At 34.1% G+C, this 18,678-nt stretch overlaps 1 protein-coding gene across 4 annotated transcripts in view; it reads left to right on the top strand.

Annotated features, from left to right (window-relative positions):
* BLTP3B (bridge-like lipid transfer protein family member 3B) overlaps positions 1-18,678 on the top strand; it is a 104,004-nt gene that overhangs the window by 62,741 nt on the left and 22,585 nt on the right. Inside the window, exons 12-17 of one of the 4 annotated variants that reach the window (XM_082850027.1) lie at positions 1,380-1,521; positions 9,286-9,479; positions 10,961-11,415; positions 12,814-12,986; positions 16,817-16,959; positions 17,637-17,787. In XM_082850027.1, the coding sequence (XP_082706153.1) occupies positions 1,380-1,521; positions 9,286-9,479; positions 10,961-11,415; positions 12,814-12,986; positions 16,817-16,959; positions 17,637-17,787 (1,258 nt within the window). Of the gene's footprint in view, positions 1-1,379; positions 1,522-9,285; positions 9,480-10,960; positions 12,460-12,810; positions 12,987-16,816; positions 16,960-17,636; positions 17,788-18,678 lie in introns of those variants that run through there. The other 3 variants (XM_082850026.1, XM_082850025.1, XM_082850028.1) reach the window with 3 other exon arrangements.

Genomic DNA, 18,678 nt, shown 5'->3' with positions numbered 1-18,678 from the left:
GGACAGCCCCCATAACAAAGTTATCTGGCCCCAAATATCAATAGTACCAATTCTGAGATACCCTGATTTAAGAGTTACTTTCTTATTGTGCAATTGCTTCTTTCTTTATGTTCTCTATATAATGCATGATATTTGAATAAATTCATATGGAAATGGGGAAGGGGAATCACCCATAATCCCATATGATTGAGAATGAAATACAATAAAGAAATCCCACATACACGAATACATCAGAACAAAACAAACAAAAGTAACTGGAAGAAAATAAGATAGTATGTTCATCCCAATTTGAATAACTTTTTAACTATTAAAAGAAAAAGGAAAAAAGCTATTGTCTACTATATAAAATAACTTGACACTCTGGAGTTGAAAAGAATTTGTTTCCACGTATGCAGAGAAAAGCTTCTTATTAGACAATGTAAGGAAATGACTTAAATTTATGAAGACTGTACAAATAATCAAAGGTTTGATTAATAATTTATACAAGGGGAAACAAGTAAAACATTGAAGAGTCATTCCACTTCACATGAGAAATATACATGTTTGTTGAATGAATGAAAAAAATAACATTGAGATATATCCCTGGGTCTGCTAAACAAGCATAAATAAGTGAAACTGATAAAATGCTATTGGTTGAACTTTGGAGAAATTAGTATACAAGTTTTTGATGTGATTATAAATTAGCTGTTTTGGGCAGAGAGTGAAAAATGTGTAACATGAATCTTAAAACTAATAGTCTTTTTGGAAAAATAATTTAAGAGCTTAAACTATTTGACAGGAGCATTTATAGTGTACTGTTATTTTTAAATTAATTTTTATTGTGGTAAAATATACATGACATAACATTTATCATTTTAACCATTTTTAAGTGTACAGTTCATTGGCATTAAGTATATTCACATTGTTGTACAACCATCACCACTGTCTGTAATTTTTCTGTTATTCTAAACTAACATTCTGTATGTAATTATTTTTCATAATAATGAATTATGGTAAAGAACTATTATAAAGTACATAGTTGGGAAGCAGTCTAGTCTTGAGGACTTGTATCTGTGTCCTGACTCTGCCACTTATTTGTATTGTCTTACAGAAATATTCTGTCTGTTATTGTAAGGCTCAAAGTAGTAAGTTTGCAAAGAAAATTGTACAGAGTTGACTTTGTAATAAGAATCCAAAGAGGTTATAGTTTTATGAATAAGTTAATTGGTATTATTTTAAAATAATTTAATATGAAATTAAATATATGATAAAGATTACATTGGCAATTAACTAATTAATTATTGGAAGTAGTTTTAAGAGTTTGAAGTAACTGTCCATGTTGCATAAATTCTTTGGAAAGGGCTTTGTTTAGTGTTACTTCAATAAAATTATTTTTTCAGGTCTCTACAGCAGAACAATGTCGTTCTTCCCCCAAAAGTATGATTTCTTGCAATAAAAAATCCCTGTATCTTCCACAAGAAATGTCAGCTGTCTATATAGAATTCACAGAATATTACTATCCAGATGGAAAGGATTTTCCAAGTAAGAGAGTTTCCTTTTTTGTTATTGTTTGTCCATTACTTGGGAAGTTGATTTTTTCTTGCTAAGTTTTCAAGTATTATAAATGTGAAAAAAGAAAAAAGTCCATTGTTCTTTGCCCTTGTAATCATTGTGTTTAGTATATAACTCTAGTATAGCATTTTTACTTACTTATTATTTGTTCATATGTTCTTTTCCCTTACTAGCTTGTAGCATCCTTGATATCAGGAACCATGTAGTATTCATGCTTCATTTTATCCCTGAGGTTTGACTCATTTTTGTTCTTAGTAGTTGTTGTTAAATGAAAGAATGAATGAAAGTTAGGTTATTGTAGAATAAGGTCATTTTTTTTTCTTTAGTAAAACTTCATTTATATTTCAGCTACATAAAGCTCTATTTCATTAAAAAATGAATAGTGAAGTCAGCCTTTTAGTTATAGAGAATTTGGGAGGCTAGGTTTTGATACCCAAATGTATACCTTGGACAACTTTTGGCACTGTCTTTTGTTAGAAACATTGAATTACATGAATTTTTATTTGTAAGCTACTTTATGATTATACATTTGTATTCTTTGCTATTGTCTCAGTTCATCTAATTCTTCAAACTAAAATTTACCTTTGTTTATGTGGTACCTTTTTCATTATTTTGGTTGAAAATTATAGTTGAGAAAAAGTGTTTAAATGAAATAGGTTATATTATTTGAGGAAAAAAAATTTTTTTAAGTAGAACTCCAGATTCTTTGACCTACTTAGCTCGTTTGTTTAATATTCATTTAATATAGGTTTTTAGTTTCAAAGGGAATTTTTGATGCTCATGCCTTTGTTGTTAAATTAAAAAAAAAGATATCCTTTGGGGAGGGAGGGAGATGCAAGCGGGAAGAGATATGGGAATATATGTATATATATATAACTGATTCATTTTGTTGTGAAGCTGAAACTAACATACCATTGTAAAGCAATTATACTCCAATAAAGATGTAAAAAAAAAAAAAAAAAAAAAGAAAAAAGATATCCTTTGGAGGAAGAAATTACTTTGGAGAAAGAGATGTCAAACTATTTTATCATTTTAATCCTCATTTGTAATGACCTTTTAGTATCTAATCTCCTCACCGTCTTCATGCTTTTCAGTATTCTTTTGTGTATTTCAAATTTGTTTTCTCTTCTACCTCCTTGACTGAAACAGTGAGAAAATTAAGATAGGTTAAGGCATTTGCTCAGCACCTTATGAAGAATAAAATGGCACAGCTGAAACTCAAGTATAGGTCTTCTAAATCAAAATTCTTCCTACCCTTTCCCCCCAACTATATTTCACTGCCTCCCCAGGTTACTCACAACTATTTACCTGTAATTGGATAATCCCATTGTTTCCAACACCCACCCCCCAAATTGTTTTCCTTAAATAATGTCTCATTCATTGAACTAGTAACTTTTCTTCAGATTAAAGCCTATAGTTTCCAGGATTTCAGACTTCTAATCTAGGTTTATTTCTATCAGTTTTGTTAACATGCACCAAGGGAATTATAATCCCATTCTATAATCTATATGATTTTTTCTGATAAAAATATAAAACTCCTTCCCAGCAATTTAAATCTTAGCCACCTAGGAGTGAAATTGGTTGCTTACGTTTAACTGTTTTCAACTTTTTATTATGGAAAATTTCAAACAAATATAAAAGTAAAGAACATAGTATACTGAATCCCTGTGTATAGGGATCCATTTTCAGTCCTCACATTTCATCTTTCTGTTAAGCGATCCAACTTTAAAAATATATAACCTTTTTTTATAATTGTAAATGTAACATACATTCATTATATTAAAAAAAAAAGAGAAAATGCCCCAAATTAAAAAAATGCCTGTGAGCCTACAACTTAGAGACAACTTCTACTAACATAAGTGTATCAGTTTGCTAAGGCTGCCATAATAAAATACCACAGACTAGGTGGTTTAAACAACAAATTTATTTCCTCACAGTTTTGGAGGCTAGAAGTTCTAGGTCAGAGTGTTGACAGGGTTGTTTCCTCAGAGACCTCTTTCGTTGGCTTGTAGGTGGCTGTCTTCTCACATGGTCTTTCCTCTGTGTGTGTCCATTTTTTAAGCTCTTCTTATGGCACCTGTCATATTGGACTAGAGCCCACCCATATGAACTCATTTTTACCATAATTGCCTCTTTAAAAGCCCTATCTCCAAATACAGCTAATTCTGAGGTATTAGGGGTTAGAACTTCAGCATATCAATTTTGAGGGGATGCATTTCAGACCATAACAATAAGTATAGTGTTCTTAGTCCTGTTTTTAATGTATGCGTTTCTTTAACATATTTGATTTACATCCTGTCCTTTTCCCTTAATGATCCTAGTTTCTACAAGTTCATTTTAAATATCTTTAATAGCTATGTAATAATCTATTTCATAAGTAGACCCCTGTTAGAAACTGCAGGTAGATCTCTCTACTGCTTAGTGTAGCAGGTTTCTTCCTCCATCCCAGATATGCAGTCAGGGTTCTTCTATCCTGGACTACATTTGCTCTCTAGTTCTCTCTGTGGCTGCCATCATCACTCAATCTATATTTGAGATTCCCTCCACTTTCTTCCCTTGACATGATCGCTTCAGCAACCCACTTCCTTACTATCCTCAGAGATAAGTACCTCCACATCCCAATAAGATGTTTCTGTTTATATATATAAATATATATATTTAAATTTATTTATTTATTTTTGGCTGCATTGGGTCTTCATTGCTGTGTGCGGGTTTTCTTTAGTTGCGGCGAGCAGGGGTTACTCTTCGTTGCAGTGTGAGGGCTTCTTATTGCGTTGGCTTCTCTTGTCGCAGAGCATGGGCTCTAGGTGCGTGGGCTTCAGTAGTTGTGGCACACGGGCTCAGTAGTTGTGGCTCGCAGACTCTAGATCACAGGCTCAGTAGTTGTAGTACATGGGCTTAGTTGCTCCACAGCACATGGGATCTTCCCAGACCAGGTATTGAACCTGGGTCCCCTGCATTGGCAGGCAGATTCTTAACCAGTGCGCCACCAGGGAAGTCCCAAGAAGGTAAAGTTTTTGAAGATTGCTTCTTGCTGACTGTAACAATAGGAAAAGAAATCAAAACAATACCTCTTATTTATACAGTTAGTTTTAGATTAAACTGTATACATTTTTTTTTTTTTCGGTATGTGGGCCTCTCACTGTTGTGGCCTCTCCCGTTGTGGAGCACAGGCTCTGGACATGCAGGCTCAGCAGCCATGGCTCACGGGCCCAGCCACTCGGCGACATGTGAGATCTTTCTGGACCGGGGCACGAACCCGTGTCCCCTGCATCGGCAGGCGGACTCTCAACCACTGCGCCACCAGAGAAACCCTGCATACTTTTTCTTTAACATCTTCATTGGAGTACAATTGCCTTACAATGGTGTGTTACTTTCTACTGCATAACAAAGTGAATCAGCTATACATATACATATATCCCTATATCTCCTCCCTCTTGCGTCTCCCTCCCACCCTTTCTATCGCACCCCTCTAGGTGGTCACAGAGCACTGAGCTGATTTCCATGTGCTATGCGGCTGCTTCCCACTAGCCGTCTATTTTACATTTGGTAGTATATATAAGTCCATGCCACTCTCTCACTTCATCCCAGCTTACCCTTCCCCCTCCCTGTGTCCTCAAGTCCATTCTCTACATCTGCATCTTTATTCCTGTCCTGCCCCTAGGTTCTTCAGAATCTTTTTTTTCTTTATATTCCATATATATGTGTAAGCATATGGTATTTCTTTTTCTCTTTCTGACTTATTTCACTCTGCTTGACAGACTCTAGGTCCATACACCTTACTACAGATAACTCAATTTCATTTCTTTTTATGGCTGAGTAATATTCCATTGTATATATGTGCCACATCTTCTTTAGCCATTCATCTGTCGAAGGACACTTAGGTTGCTTCCATGCCCTGACTATTGTAAATAGAGCTGCAGTGAACATTGTGGTACATGATCCTTTTTGAATTATGGTTTTCTCAAGGTATATGCCCAGTAGTGGCATTGCTGGGTCATATGGTAGTTCTAGTTTTAGTTTTTTAAGGAATCTCCATACTGTTCTCCAAAGTGGCTGTATCAATTTACATTCCCACGAGCAGTGCCAGAGGGTTCCCTTTTCTCCACACCCTTTCCAGCATTTATTATTTGTAGATTTTTTGATGATGGCCATTCTGACTGGTGTGAGTTGATACTTCATTGTAGTTTTGATTTGCATTTCTCTAATGATTAGTGATGTTGAACATCCTTTCATGTGTTTGCTTGCAATCTGTATATCTTCTTTGGAGAAATGTCTGTTTAGGCCTTCTGCGCATTTTTGAATTGGGCTGTTTGTTTTTTTGATATTGAGCTGCATGAGCTGCTTGTAAATTTTGGAGATTAATCCTTTGTCTGTTGCTTCATTTACAATTTTCTCTCCCATTCTGAGGGTTGTCTTTTCGTCTTGTTTATGTTTTCCTTTGCTGTGCAAAACCTTTTAAGTTTCATTAGGTCCCATTTGTTTATTTTTATTTCCATTCCTCTAGGAGGTGTGTCAAAAAGGATCTTGCTGTGATTTATGTCATAGGGTGTTCTGCCTATGTTTTCCTCTAAGAGTTTTATAGTGTCTGGCCTTACATTTAGGTCTTTAATCCATTTTGAGTTTATTTTTGTGTATGGTGTTAGGGAGTGTTCTAATTTCATTCTTTTACATGTAGCTGTCCAGTTGTCCCAGCACCACTTAGTGAAGAGGTTGTCTTTTCTCCATTGTATACTCTTGCCTCCTTTATCAAAAATAAGGTGACCATAGGTGTGTGGTTTATCTCTGGGCTTCCTATCCTGTTCCATTTATCTGTATTTCTGTTTTTGTGCCAGTACCATACTGTCTTGATTATTGTAGCTTTGTAGTATAGTCTGAAGTCAGGGAGCCTGATTCCTCCAGCTCCATTTTTCTTTCTCAAGATTGCTTTGGCTATTCGGGGTCTTTTGTGTTTCCATATAAATTGTGACATTTTTTGTTCTAGTTCTGTGAAAAATGCCCTTGGTAGTTTGATAGGGATTGCATTGAATCTGTAGATTGCTTTGGGTAGTAGAGTCATTTTCACAGTGTTGATTCTTCCAGTCCAAGAACATGGTATATATCTCCATCTGTTTGTGTCATCTTTAATTTCTTTCATCAGTGTCTTATAGTTGTCTGCATACAGGTCTTTTGTCGCCTAAGGTAGCTTTACTCCTAGGTATTTTATTCTTTTTGTTGCAGTGGTAAATGGGAGTGTTTCCTTAATTTCTTTTTCAGATTTTTCATCATTAGTGTGTAGGAATGCAAGAGATTTCTGTGCATTAATTTTGTATCCTGCTACTTTACCAAATTCATTGATTAGCTCTAGTAGTTTTCTGGTAGCATCTTTAGGATTCTCTATGTACAGTATCATGTCATCTGCAGACAGTGATAGCTTTACTTCTTCTTTTCCAATTTGGATTCCTTTTATTTCTTTTTCTTCTCTGATTGCTGTGGCTAAAACTTCCAAAACTATATGGAATAAGAGTGGTGAGAGTGGGCATCTTTGTCTTGTTCCTGATATTAGTGAAAATGGTTTCAGTTTTTCACCATTGAGAATGATGTCGGCTGTGGGTTTGTCATATATGGCCTTTATTATGTTGAGGAAAGTTCCCTCTATGCCTAGTTTCTGGAGAGTTTTTATCATAAATTGGTGTTGAATTTTGTTGACAGCTTTTTTCTGCCTCTATTGAGATGATCATATGGTTTTTCTCCTTCAGTTTGTTAATACGGTGTATCACATTGATTGATTTGCATATATCGAAGAATTCTTGCATTACTGGGATAAACCCCACTTGATCCTGGTGTATGATCCTTTTAATGTGCCATTGGATTCTGTTTGCTAGTATTTTGTTGAGGATTTTTGCATCTATGTTCATCAGTGATATTGGCCTGTAGTTTTCTTTCTTTGTGACATCCTTGTCTGGTTTTGGTATCAGGGTGATGGTGGCCTCGTAGAATGAGTTTGGGAGTGTTCCTCCCTCTGCTATATTTTGGAAGAGTTTGAGAAGGATAGGTGTTAGCTCTTCTCTAAATGTTTGATAAAATTCGCCTGTGAAGCCATCTGGTCCTGGGCTTTTGTTTCTTGGAAGATTTTTAATCACAGTTTCAATTTCAGTGCTTGTGATTGGTCAGTTTATATTTTCTATTTCTTCCAGATTCAGTCTCAGAAGGTTGTGCTTTTCTAAGAATTTGTCCATTTCTTCCAGGTTGTCCATTTTATTGGTGTATAGTTGCTTGTAGTAATCTCTCATGATCCTTTGTATTTCTGCAGTGTCAGTTGTTATTCCTCCTTTTTTTTCATTTCTAATTCTTTTGATTTGAGTCTTCTTCCTTTTTTTCTTGATGAGTCTGGCTGATGGTTTATCAATTTTATTTATCTTCTCAAAGAACCAGCTTTTAGTTTTATTGTTGTTTGCTATTGTTTCCTTCATTTCTTTTTCATTTATTTCTGATCTGATCTTTATCATTTCTTTCCTTCTGCTAACTTTGGGTTTTTTTTGTTCTTCTTTCTCTAATTGCTTTAGGTGTAAGGTAAGGTTGTTTATTTGAGACGTTTCTTATTTCTTGAGTTAGGTTTGTATTGCTATAAACTTCCCTCTTAGAACTGTTTTTGCTGTATCTCATAGGTTTTGGGTTGTCGTGTTTTCATTGTTTCAAGGTATTTTTTGATTTTGTCTTTGATGTCTTCAGTGATCTCTTGGTTATTTAGTAGTGTGTTGTTTAACCTCCATGTGTTTGTATTTTTGCAGATTTTTTCTGTAATTAATATCTAGTCTCATAGCGTTGTGATCAGGAAAGATACTTGATACGATTTCAATTTTCTTAAATTTACGAAGGCTTGATTTGTGACCCAAGATATGATATCCTGGAGAATGTTCCATGAGTGCTTGAGAAGAAAGTGAATTCTGTTGGTTTTGGATGGAATGTCCTATAAATATCAATTAAGTCCATCTTGTTTAATGTGTCATTTAAAGCTTGTGTTTCCTTATTTATTTTCATTTTGGATGATCTGTCCATTGGTGAAAGTGGGTTGTTGCAGTCCCCTACTATGATTGTGTTACTGTTGATTTCCCCTTTTATGGCTGTTAGCATTTGCCTTATGTTTTGAGGTGCTCCTATGTTGGGTGCATAAATATTTATAATTGTTATATCTTCTTCTTGGAATGATCCCTTGATCATTATGTAGTGTCCTTCTTTGTCTCTTGTAGTAATCTTTAAAGTCTATTTTGTCTGATATGAGAATTGCTACTCCAGCTTTTTTTTTGATTTCCATTTGCATGGAATATCTTTTTCCATCCCCTCACTTTCAGTCAGTATGTGTCCCTAAGTCTGAAGTGGGTCTCTTGTAGACAGCATATATATGGGTCTTGTTTTTGTATCCAATCAGCCAGTCTATGTCTTTTGTCTAGAGCATTTAATTTATTTACATTTAAGGTAGTTATCTATATGTACCTGTTACCATTTTCTTAATAGATTTGCATTTAAACTGCATATTTTTCCATTAGTGAAGCAATGAAAGATGTTTTCTGTCTCTCCAAATGTGTTTGCTATCATCTACATGTAGTATCACTTTAATTTTGTAAATAACATTGCAAAATCTTTTAATCTTAATTTAAGAAGAATAAAACTTGGTTAAAATGTATTTTATTTTCTCAGCGAAGATTTAAAACTATCAGTTTATTAAAAATCTTTAAAAATTTTTTTTCTCCACAGTTCCATCTCCCAACCTTTATAGCCAGCTGAATGCACTACAGTTTACTGTGGATGAAAGAAGTATTCTATGGTTAAATCAGTTTCTGTTGGATTTGAAACAGAGTCTTAATCAGTTTATGGCTGTGTACAAGTTGAATGACAATTCAAAATCTGATGAGCATGTTGATATTCGAGTTGATGGCTTAATGCTAAAGGTACCATATAAACAAGTGGCTGTGAGAACAAAACCATTTTTACAGAAGAAAAGTTATTTCCAGGATTTAAGATGGGTGCTCAAATATAAGTCAACTTCATTGCAATATTAATTTTGATTTTGAAATTTGAATTTTAATATCAGTTTTCAATTATGGAAGCCTTAAGAGACTGCTTCCCCACCCTTCTCCACCCCTTCTTTCTCTACTTTTCTTCCTTTTCTTTTCCCCTGCTCATCCATTTAGAGGTAAGCAGTAGAAATAAATTTAAATGTCTTTTTTTTTCTACTTCTTACTGGAGCTCATCCATTTGGAGGTAAGCAGTAGAAATAAATTTAAATATCTTTTTTTTTCCTACTTCTTGCTGGATCTGATAAAATTTTTTTAAGAAGGGTAAATAATACAGTGACACTTTTAAGTTACATCTGGGTTTTATTTGTTACATTTATTCTGTTATTAATATCCAAAGATAAAAGAAAGTTGTGTAATTCCAAAGATAAAAGAAAGTTGTGTTTTATTATAGCCAAGTAGTTGATAATCAGAATTCCATGGATATTTAAACTTTAAAGGAAGGAAGCTAAAAAAAAAAAAAAACAGTATAGTGTAGTAAATAGAGTAAGATTTGGGCATGGATGAATATTTCATTTTCTAGCTCTGTTGCTGGTAGCCTAAATTTACATACCCTTAATTTCTTCTCTGTAAAATGAGATTAATAATACTCAATGGTTGCATTGCAGAAATGTTTTAAAGATCGTTTCAAAGACCTTAAAATATTCAATATGAAGACACACTTTATAACATCTATAATTATAATTTAAAACACAATTACATAATGATCTTTACATTTTGTGAATATGGGCAGTTTGAGTTTTAAAACCAGTCAGTTTGAACTCTTTGTTGTGAATATTTTGAGGACTGGGCTTAATTATCTGTAGAAAATAATTTTACTAAATCGTTTGACCTATACTCCTAAGTTTATTTTATTAATAGTTTTATCCCAGAAAAGTGATTCTAATGACAGTTATCCAGTCATTCCATTTACTTATCTAGTCATCCTCCAAATTGCTTGGATTTAAAATATCGTAACAAAAAATTATCTTTTCCAAACTTTGTGCTTTCTTATTTACTCAGGGTGTATATATACTCAGGGCATAGTAAGCATTTAATAATTGATTTAATTCAGTTTTGTTCCTTTTATTTTGTGATATATTGTCTACAAATACGTATATGTGTGTTATGTACTTTATTCATTATTTATTGGGCTTTTTCCTTTGGTTCTTTTCGTAGTTGTTAATCATTTAAGCCTTTTTCATTTGGTTTTAATAAGCTTTGGAAGGGAGAGTATTTTATGTCAAGATAGAAAATTAGTGTTTTGGGGCAAAATGTCAAAAAGAATTCCTGAACCAAGTCATGCTCTTGATTATTTTATCTTCAAGATATATGGATTTGTAAGTCAGACTAGATTAATGTTTTTTCTCTTCTAGTTTGTCATTCCTTCTGAAATGAAATCTGAATGTCATCAAGATCAACCACATGCAATTTCTATTCAGAGTTCAGAAATGATTGCTACAAATACAAGATACTGTTCAAACTGTCGACATTCTGATTTAGAAGCTTTGTTTCAAGACTTCAAAGATTGTGATTTTTTCAGTAAAACATATACCAGTTTCCCCAAATCTGGTGACAATTTTAATCTTCTGCATCCAATCTTCCAGAGACATGCTCATGAACAAGATACAAAACTGCATGAAGTTTATAAAGGAAATGTTACTCCTAAGTTGAATAAATACACTCTTAAAACTTCTGCTGCCACGGATGTTTGGGCTGTGTACTTTTCTCAATTTTGGATAGATTATGAAGGGATGAAAAGTGGAAAAGGACGACCAATAAATTTTGTAGATTCTTTCCCTCTTTCCATCTGGATTTGTCAACCAAAAAGGTATGCATTGTCACAAAAATTGCTGCAGACTTGTAATCAAATATCTCTAAATACCTCACAAAGTGAGTCTAGTGATCTGACTGGCCGATGGAAGCGGAAAAAGCTCTTGAAGGAGTATTATAGTACAGAGTCTGATCCCTTGACAAATGGTAGTCAGAAACCTTCAGATACATTTTTAAGATTTTCCTCTTCATCATCAGATGCAGATATTCATGTCCTGGTTCACATTCATAAACATGTCAGTATGCAGATCAATCACTACCAGTATCTGCTCCTGCTTTTCCTCCATGAGTCACTTATTTTGCTTTCAGAGAATTTAAGGAAAGATGTAGAAGCTGTGACTGGCAATCCAGCTAGTCAGACATCCATTTGCATTGGAATTTTACTTAAAAGTGCGGAAGTGGCTCTTTTGCTTCATCCAGTAGATAAAGCAAATAGTCTTAAGTCTCCTGTTTCTGAAAGTGTGAGTCCAGTGGTTCCTGATTATTTGCCTACAGAAAGTGGAGAATTTTTGTCTTCAAAAAGAAAACAAGTTAATAGTGGTATAAAACAAATTAGAAGTGTAACTGTTAATCATATGTCAGACAACAGATCTATGAGTATTGACCTTAGCCATGTCCCTTTGAAGGATTCTTTGCTTTTTAAATCAGCTAGTGATACAAATCTGCAGAAAGGTATTTCTTTTCTGGATTATTTATCAGATAAAAATTTAGGGAAAATAAGCGAAGATGAAAGTAGTGGAATTGTTTGCAAAAGTGGCTCAGGAGAAATTGGATCAGAAACAAGTGGCAAAAAGGATTCGTCTTATACAGATACAAATAGTGTCTTAAACTACAGAGAAGACTCAAGTATCCTGTCATTTGATAATGGTGGTAATCAGAACATACTTTCAAATAGTTTAACTAGTAAAGGAAATGAAACCATAGAGTCAATCTTTAAAGCTGAAGATTTGCTTCCAGAAACAGTTTCACTCTCTGAGAACATGGAAATCAGTAAAGAAGAAGCACCCACAGTCAGAACACTTACATCACAGTCATCTTTAAGGTAACAACTGACTGTTAGAATTTGGGGTGGGGGGTTTGTTTTATTTGTGTGTGTGTGTGTGTGTGTGTGTGTGTGTGTGTGTGTGTGTGCGTGCGCGCGTGCGCGCGTGCACACACGCATGTGCATGTACTTATGAGTATATTTTGGCTTTGGACAGAAAACCATGATAAATTTGGCATTGTTAGAGTTAACACATGGAAGAGTAGGGTTTTCAAAATATGAAAATACTTTAAGCTTATATAATTTTAAAAATTGTGTATACTATATAAATTTATTTTGTTTGAAGTATTCTTTAGAAAGAATTCTTTTCCTTTTATGTGATGATTTTCTGATAATTTTGTTTGTTAACAGTAGAAAGCCTAAGGAACGTTGCCCACCCAACATGGCTCCGCTCTCTGTTTCTTACAAGAACATGAGAAGAAGCCCCTCACAAACCTCACTGGATACCATTTCACTTGACAGCATGATATTGGAAGAACAGTTGTTAGAAAGTGATGGAAGTGATAGTCATATATTTTTGGAAAAAGGTAAAGCAATACAGTTTAAGAATTCATATTATATATACACAAATCTTAGAAGTGGTATTTTAAGTTTTTAAATTTATATTCAATAATCAGTCACAGCCCAAAAAGACTTATTTATTTATACACACATACATGCACAATACAAAGAGCATTGTACCTAACTTTCTAATGGTTGTTTCATTGCTTCTTTTGACCAGATACTCCTTCCTTTTTATGGACGACATCCAGCAATTATTTATATACAGTCATTTAGATCGTAAAGCAGACAACATTAATTCTACTAGCCTCTATCACAGGGACTCCTATATCTGGAATTTTGATTAGGTAGGCTTAATTTGCATGATGAATTCTCAACTATGTGGTCCTATGACTGGAATTTTTCCAGACTGGATCTGTTGATTCCCATAACCAGAATTCTCTTTCATACATGATAGTGTATGATGGAACTACATGGTTCCCCTATTTTATTCAGAAGCAACTAATGCCCTAGTACAGACCACTAGGAATGACTTAGTATTAGATGCATCCCCATCACTAAGGCATTGAGGACTTTGTGAACAGGAATAAAACCATGGACCATAGCCAGAGAATAGTTGCCACAGACCCTAAAGCATAAGAGACCAGAGGCAAATGTGAATTACTTTGTATATGAAGAGTAATAAACCTATTGATGTAGTTGAAAACAGCTTAGGTAAGGAAAGGCTCATAGCTTTAGAAACTGAAGCTTAGAGAAATGAATATACAGTCAGGAAGTAATAGAGGCAGATTTGGAACTCAGCTAGTCTGACTCAGGAACCTCAGTTTTTAACCAACCAGTATGCTATGCTAGTACCCCAGACTTGGGAAATTATTACTATATGTAAACTAAAAGCCTTAACCCAACACTTTTATAGGCAATTCATAGCAAACCCCTTTCCAGCATACTTTACCAGTTAAATGTAGACAAGTTACTGGTATGGGTCAAAAAATCTATTCTAGATTCACAGATAGCTCTATTGCCTAGTTCCCTTGCCCCCTTATGGCTTAAAATTCTACTTTAATAGAGGATTTCTGTTTTGTGATCAAATGATGCTTCAAAAACAGTTCCTGTAGAAAATATCTCTACTTACTCGTAAAAAGCATCAGTGATTTTCTTCTTATTTCTGAAAATTAAATAATTAATAAAAGTGACTACCACTCAATGTGGAGAACTTGGAAAATATAAACAACTACAGTTTGGAAAATAAAATAACCCAAAAGTCCCACAATCTAGAGATATCGATTATAATTTCTTATAAATGTATATATATATGTATGTGTGTATTCACATATATGTATATTTGGTATTACATCACATATATGGTTTTTCAACCTGCTTTTTATCACTTGTCTATATTAACTTGTCATAAGAATGTACCCTCACCTTTTAATTGTTTCCCTGATACTGGATGTTTAGATTGTTTGTAGTTTTTTCACAGCTATAAAATGCTATAATTATATCATTGTTCATAAATTTTTGTCTTCATTTCTAATAACTATCTTAGAATAGATTCCAGCAGTAGGCTGATTTTAGGATCTTGAAAAATACAAGGGCATTAATTTTATGCATAACACTTAGATGATATGTGACTGTACATTCGTTATTCTCCTGAACTGTAATAATTTTCTGTCAAAGGAATTGATTTTCATTGGGAAAAGACTTGTTTTTTCTGAGTTCTCTTTTGTTTTGTTTTAATTTTACAAGAAATATATGAATACTTTCTCTTTAAAAAAAAATCAGATGTCATGGGGATATCTAGAATATCACTTTAATACCACCCTTACTCTGCCCTGATACCATTCCCCATTCCGGAAGTAACTACCATTGACTTTTGGTATATATTGACATAATTCCAGACCTTTTTCTGTGTGTTTTTATATACATGCATGTTTATACATATGCACACTAATGCACACATACATATACACATATACATACATAGGTATATTGTGAGTACATATTTTTGACTATACATGCATATTTATAAACGAACAAATGTGTAGCTGGAGTACCACTCCACCACAGGCTTCTAACTAGTCTCCCCAATTCTCTTCTTGTCAATTTCTTGTTCATACTTCATTCCACAGGCAGAATATTCTTTTAAAAATGTATATACTATCATGTCAATTTCCGTTTTAGTCCTGATAACTTCTAACAACTATAAGGCTATTAAGTTTAAAAAACTTAACATTACTGACAGTTGCTCCATGTGATATGGCCCCAGCTTACCTTTTCTGCTGTTTTCCCACGTGCTTACTACACTTTAATTATACTATAGTATATTTCAGTCTTTCTGTCAGTCTCTTCACTATGACAAACATCTTTAGCCTTTGTACCTGTGCCTAGAGTGTTCTTTTTTCTTTCTGTTTACTTTAGCTTAAATATTATTTTATCTGTGAAATCTTAACCTCTGGCAATGTTAGGAATTCCCTGTGAAATGGGAGTTTATTATCTCCTCATACCACAATTGTATTTATACATTTTCCCTGGCCCTAAAAATCATTTTATTCATCCATTCAATAAATAATTTATTGAGCACCTACTGTTTTGTCAGGCACTGGGTTAGAACCTAATTATATAGTAGTAAATATAATAATAAAAAATTATTACAAAGAAAGACAAATACTATATGATGTCACTCATATGTGAGATATATTTTTTTAAAAAACCAAATGAAAACAGAACAAAAACAAGCTTATAGATACAGAAAACAGATTGGTGGTTACCAGAGGGTAAGGGAGTAGGGGAATGGTCAGAATGGATGAAGGGGATCAATTGTATGGTTATGGATGGTAAACTAGACTTTTGGTGGTGATCACTTTGTAGTGTATACAGATATCAAATTATAATGTACATCTGAAAAGAAAGAAATTTTTAACCAGCTACTTGGAAGCTGCATTCAGCAGAGTGTTCTTTCAATGAATGGAAGTGATACTCATTCTATAATGCATGCACTGAAGTGTTATGAAGACATAACAAAGATGTTTCTAACAACAACAGCAGCAACAAAGTAAAGCTTTGTAAAATACTATCGCTTAAGCAAAAGGATTTAGTGAAAGAGTAACTTGATTGCTTGTATCATTCAGTGAATTAATCCTTGAAATCATTTTCAGAATTATTAGCCTTTTTTTAAATATAAAGTCAGAATCCATGCAAGATTGAAGTGAAAAAAAATTGAGGCTTTGTTTTGTGTCTTTGGTTCTTCTGATTTTTCTAGATTCATTTTCAATAATTATTTTTATAGTATTTTTTTAAAGTATTGATGTGTTATGGACACAAAATTTTTTTTCAATTGCCTTTTACCACAGACAGTTTGAGAAATACTGAAATATAGCATGTTGAGAAATTAAGGCAGGTCGATAAGGATGGAGAACAATCACATTGACAGTAGTAGCATTAACTTCATGTAGATGAAGAACCGTAGGATACTGAAAAGGGAAATGAAGTGGTCAGACTGGGACCACTGAATGTTGGGTAGAATAGAGGAGGCAAAGCTGGCTGACCAGGAACCTGCTAGTAATGCCAGCACCACACCTGCAATGGGAAGAACACAGATTGTGGTCGGCTGTGGTAGATTTCTTTTCATACTGTCTAAGTTTAGGGTTTAGTATCTCTAACGTTTTATTGTGGAAAGTTATTTCTTATTATTTGCTAACTAACCACAGTTTAATTTTTCTTTGCTTATTGTCTTTTAAACATGGCTGTGCTTGAGAAAGTGTTGAAGAAATAATCTGTTTTGGTTAGATAAATGTAACATTGTTGGACCATGTGTAAACTGATTTTAATTTAGTAGTTTATTTCTGTATTATTTCAGGTATTAAAAAGAACTCAACTACAAATTACCAGAGCCCAGCAGATCGGGCAAATGCCAGTGAAAACCTACAGAATTATGGTGAAACCTCTCCAGATGCCATCAGTACAAATTCAGAGGGTGCTCAAGAAAATCATGATGACCTGGTAATCTTTTGAGACATTCTATGAAGAGAAATGCCACCAACTTTATCTCATATTCAATATGTACACATTTAAAGACATTAATATGTAAAATGAATTGACTTAGATTGTGGGTGATTTACTTTGCTCTTTCTACTCTTGAAATTTTTCCTTCGCTCTTACTGAATCATTTTTTTCTGAATTTCACTTTTCTAAATTTTTTTTTTTTTGTATTGAGGAGGGAAGGTTCTATGTTTCTTTTTTCAATTCTTTATATTTTGATCTTAGTTCAATTTAAATACACTTTGAGAAAGTTTGATAGTAAAGATGGTGGTCAGTCCTTATGAGGGGCTGTCTACAAAAGAAATGTTATTGGTTTATTTTAAGCGATCTTCACCCAGTGAAATATTCTTATGGATGACTTAGAAAATAAGTTCAGCATTGAGTGAAAATAATTTCACTCAGAAATGTCATATAATTAATCTTTGTGACCTAAAAATATTCTCTTGACTAAGTAGGAAGAAAGGAATTGGAAGTTTATCACTGTAGTGCAATAACTGCTTTCTGTTGATCACAAATATATTTTTGGTTTATTAAGTCACAGTTGTATTTTTAGAGGTTATAGTAGTTTCCTTTGTTATTTCCTAAATTTTGTTTTAAATTATTTGGTATACTAATATTATTTATGCAATCCTTCTTAGATGTCAGTTGTGGTGTTTAAAATTATTGGTGTTAATGGAGAAATTGACATCCGAGGGGAAGATATGGAAATCTGTCTTCAAGTAGACCAAGTGAAACCAGATCAGTTAGGCAATATCAGTCTACGGCATTACCTTTGTAATCGTCCAGTAGGTAAGACTTTAACGTGATTTAAACTTTTTTTTAATTTAATTTTTAAAAATTAATTAATTAATTAATTTTAAAAAATTAATTAATTAATTAATTTTTGGCTGAGTTGAGTCTTTGTTGCTGCGCGGGGGCTTTCTCTAAATGTGGCGAGAGGGGGCTGCTCTTTGTTCTGGTGCACGGGCTTCTCGTTGCGGTGGCTTCTCGTTGTGGAGCACGGGCTTTAGGCATGCGGGCTTCAGTCGTTGTGGCTTGTAGGCTCAGTAGTGGAGCACGGACTTAGTTGTTCCGCGGCATGTGGGATCTTCCTGGACCAGGGCTTGAACCTGTGTACCCTGCATTGGCAGGTGGATTCCTAACCACTGTGCCACCAAGAAAGCCTAAACTTGTTTTGTTTTTACCCATATGATTTATCAGCAATTCTGTCTTTGATATAAATGCATTCACAGAAAATGACATTTATTTATAATAATGCAAGAGATTTGTTTTAGATTACCATATTTCAATAAAGTACTTTAAGTTATTAGAAACATAACCGGTTGAAGAGGTACTTCCTCATTTATCTTTGTTTCTGCTGTTAAGTTCCATCTTTTACTTTTTCAGTTGTCCCATTCTTTGAGATGATAAGTCTGAGAAAACTAAAATCTTTTCTGTATTAAAAGAGTGATAGGGGCTTCCCTGGTGGCGACGTGGTTGGAAGTCCGCCTGCCGACGCAGGGGACACGGGTTCGTGCCCCGGTCCGGGAAGATCCCACATGCTGTGGAGCAGCTGCGCCCGTGAGCCATGGCCGCTGAGCCTGCGCGTCCGGAGCCTGTGCTCCGCAACAGGAGAGGCCACAACAGTGAGAGGCCCGCATACCGCAAAAAAAAAAAAGAGTGATAAAGTAATCCTAAAAG

The sequence above is a fragment of the Leucopleurus acutus genome (genome assembly GCF_964270905.1).
Source record: "Leucopleurus acutus genome assembly, chromosome: 11".
Classification (NCBI taxonomy): domain Eukaryota; kingdom Metazoa; phylum Chordata; class Mammalia; order Artiodactyla; family Delphinidae; genus Leucopleurus; species Leucopleurus acutus.
Note: the sequence above shows the minus strand (reverse complement) of the source record. Positions and strands in the feature narration are given on the sequence as shown.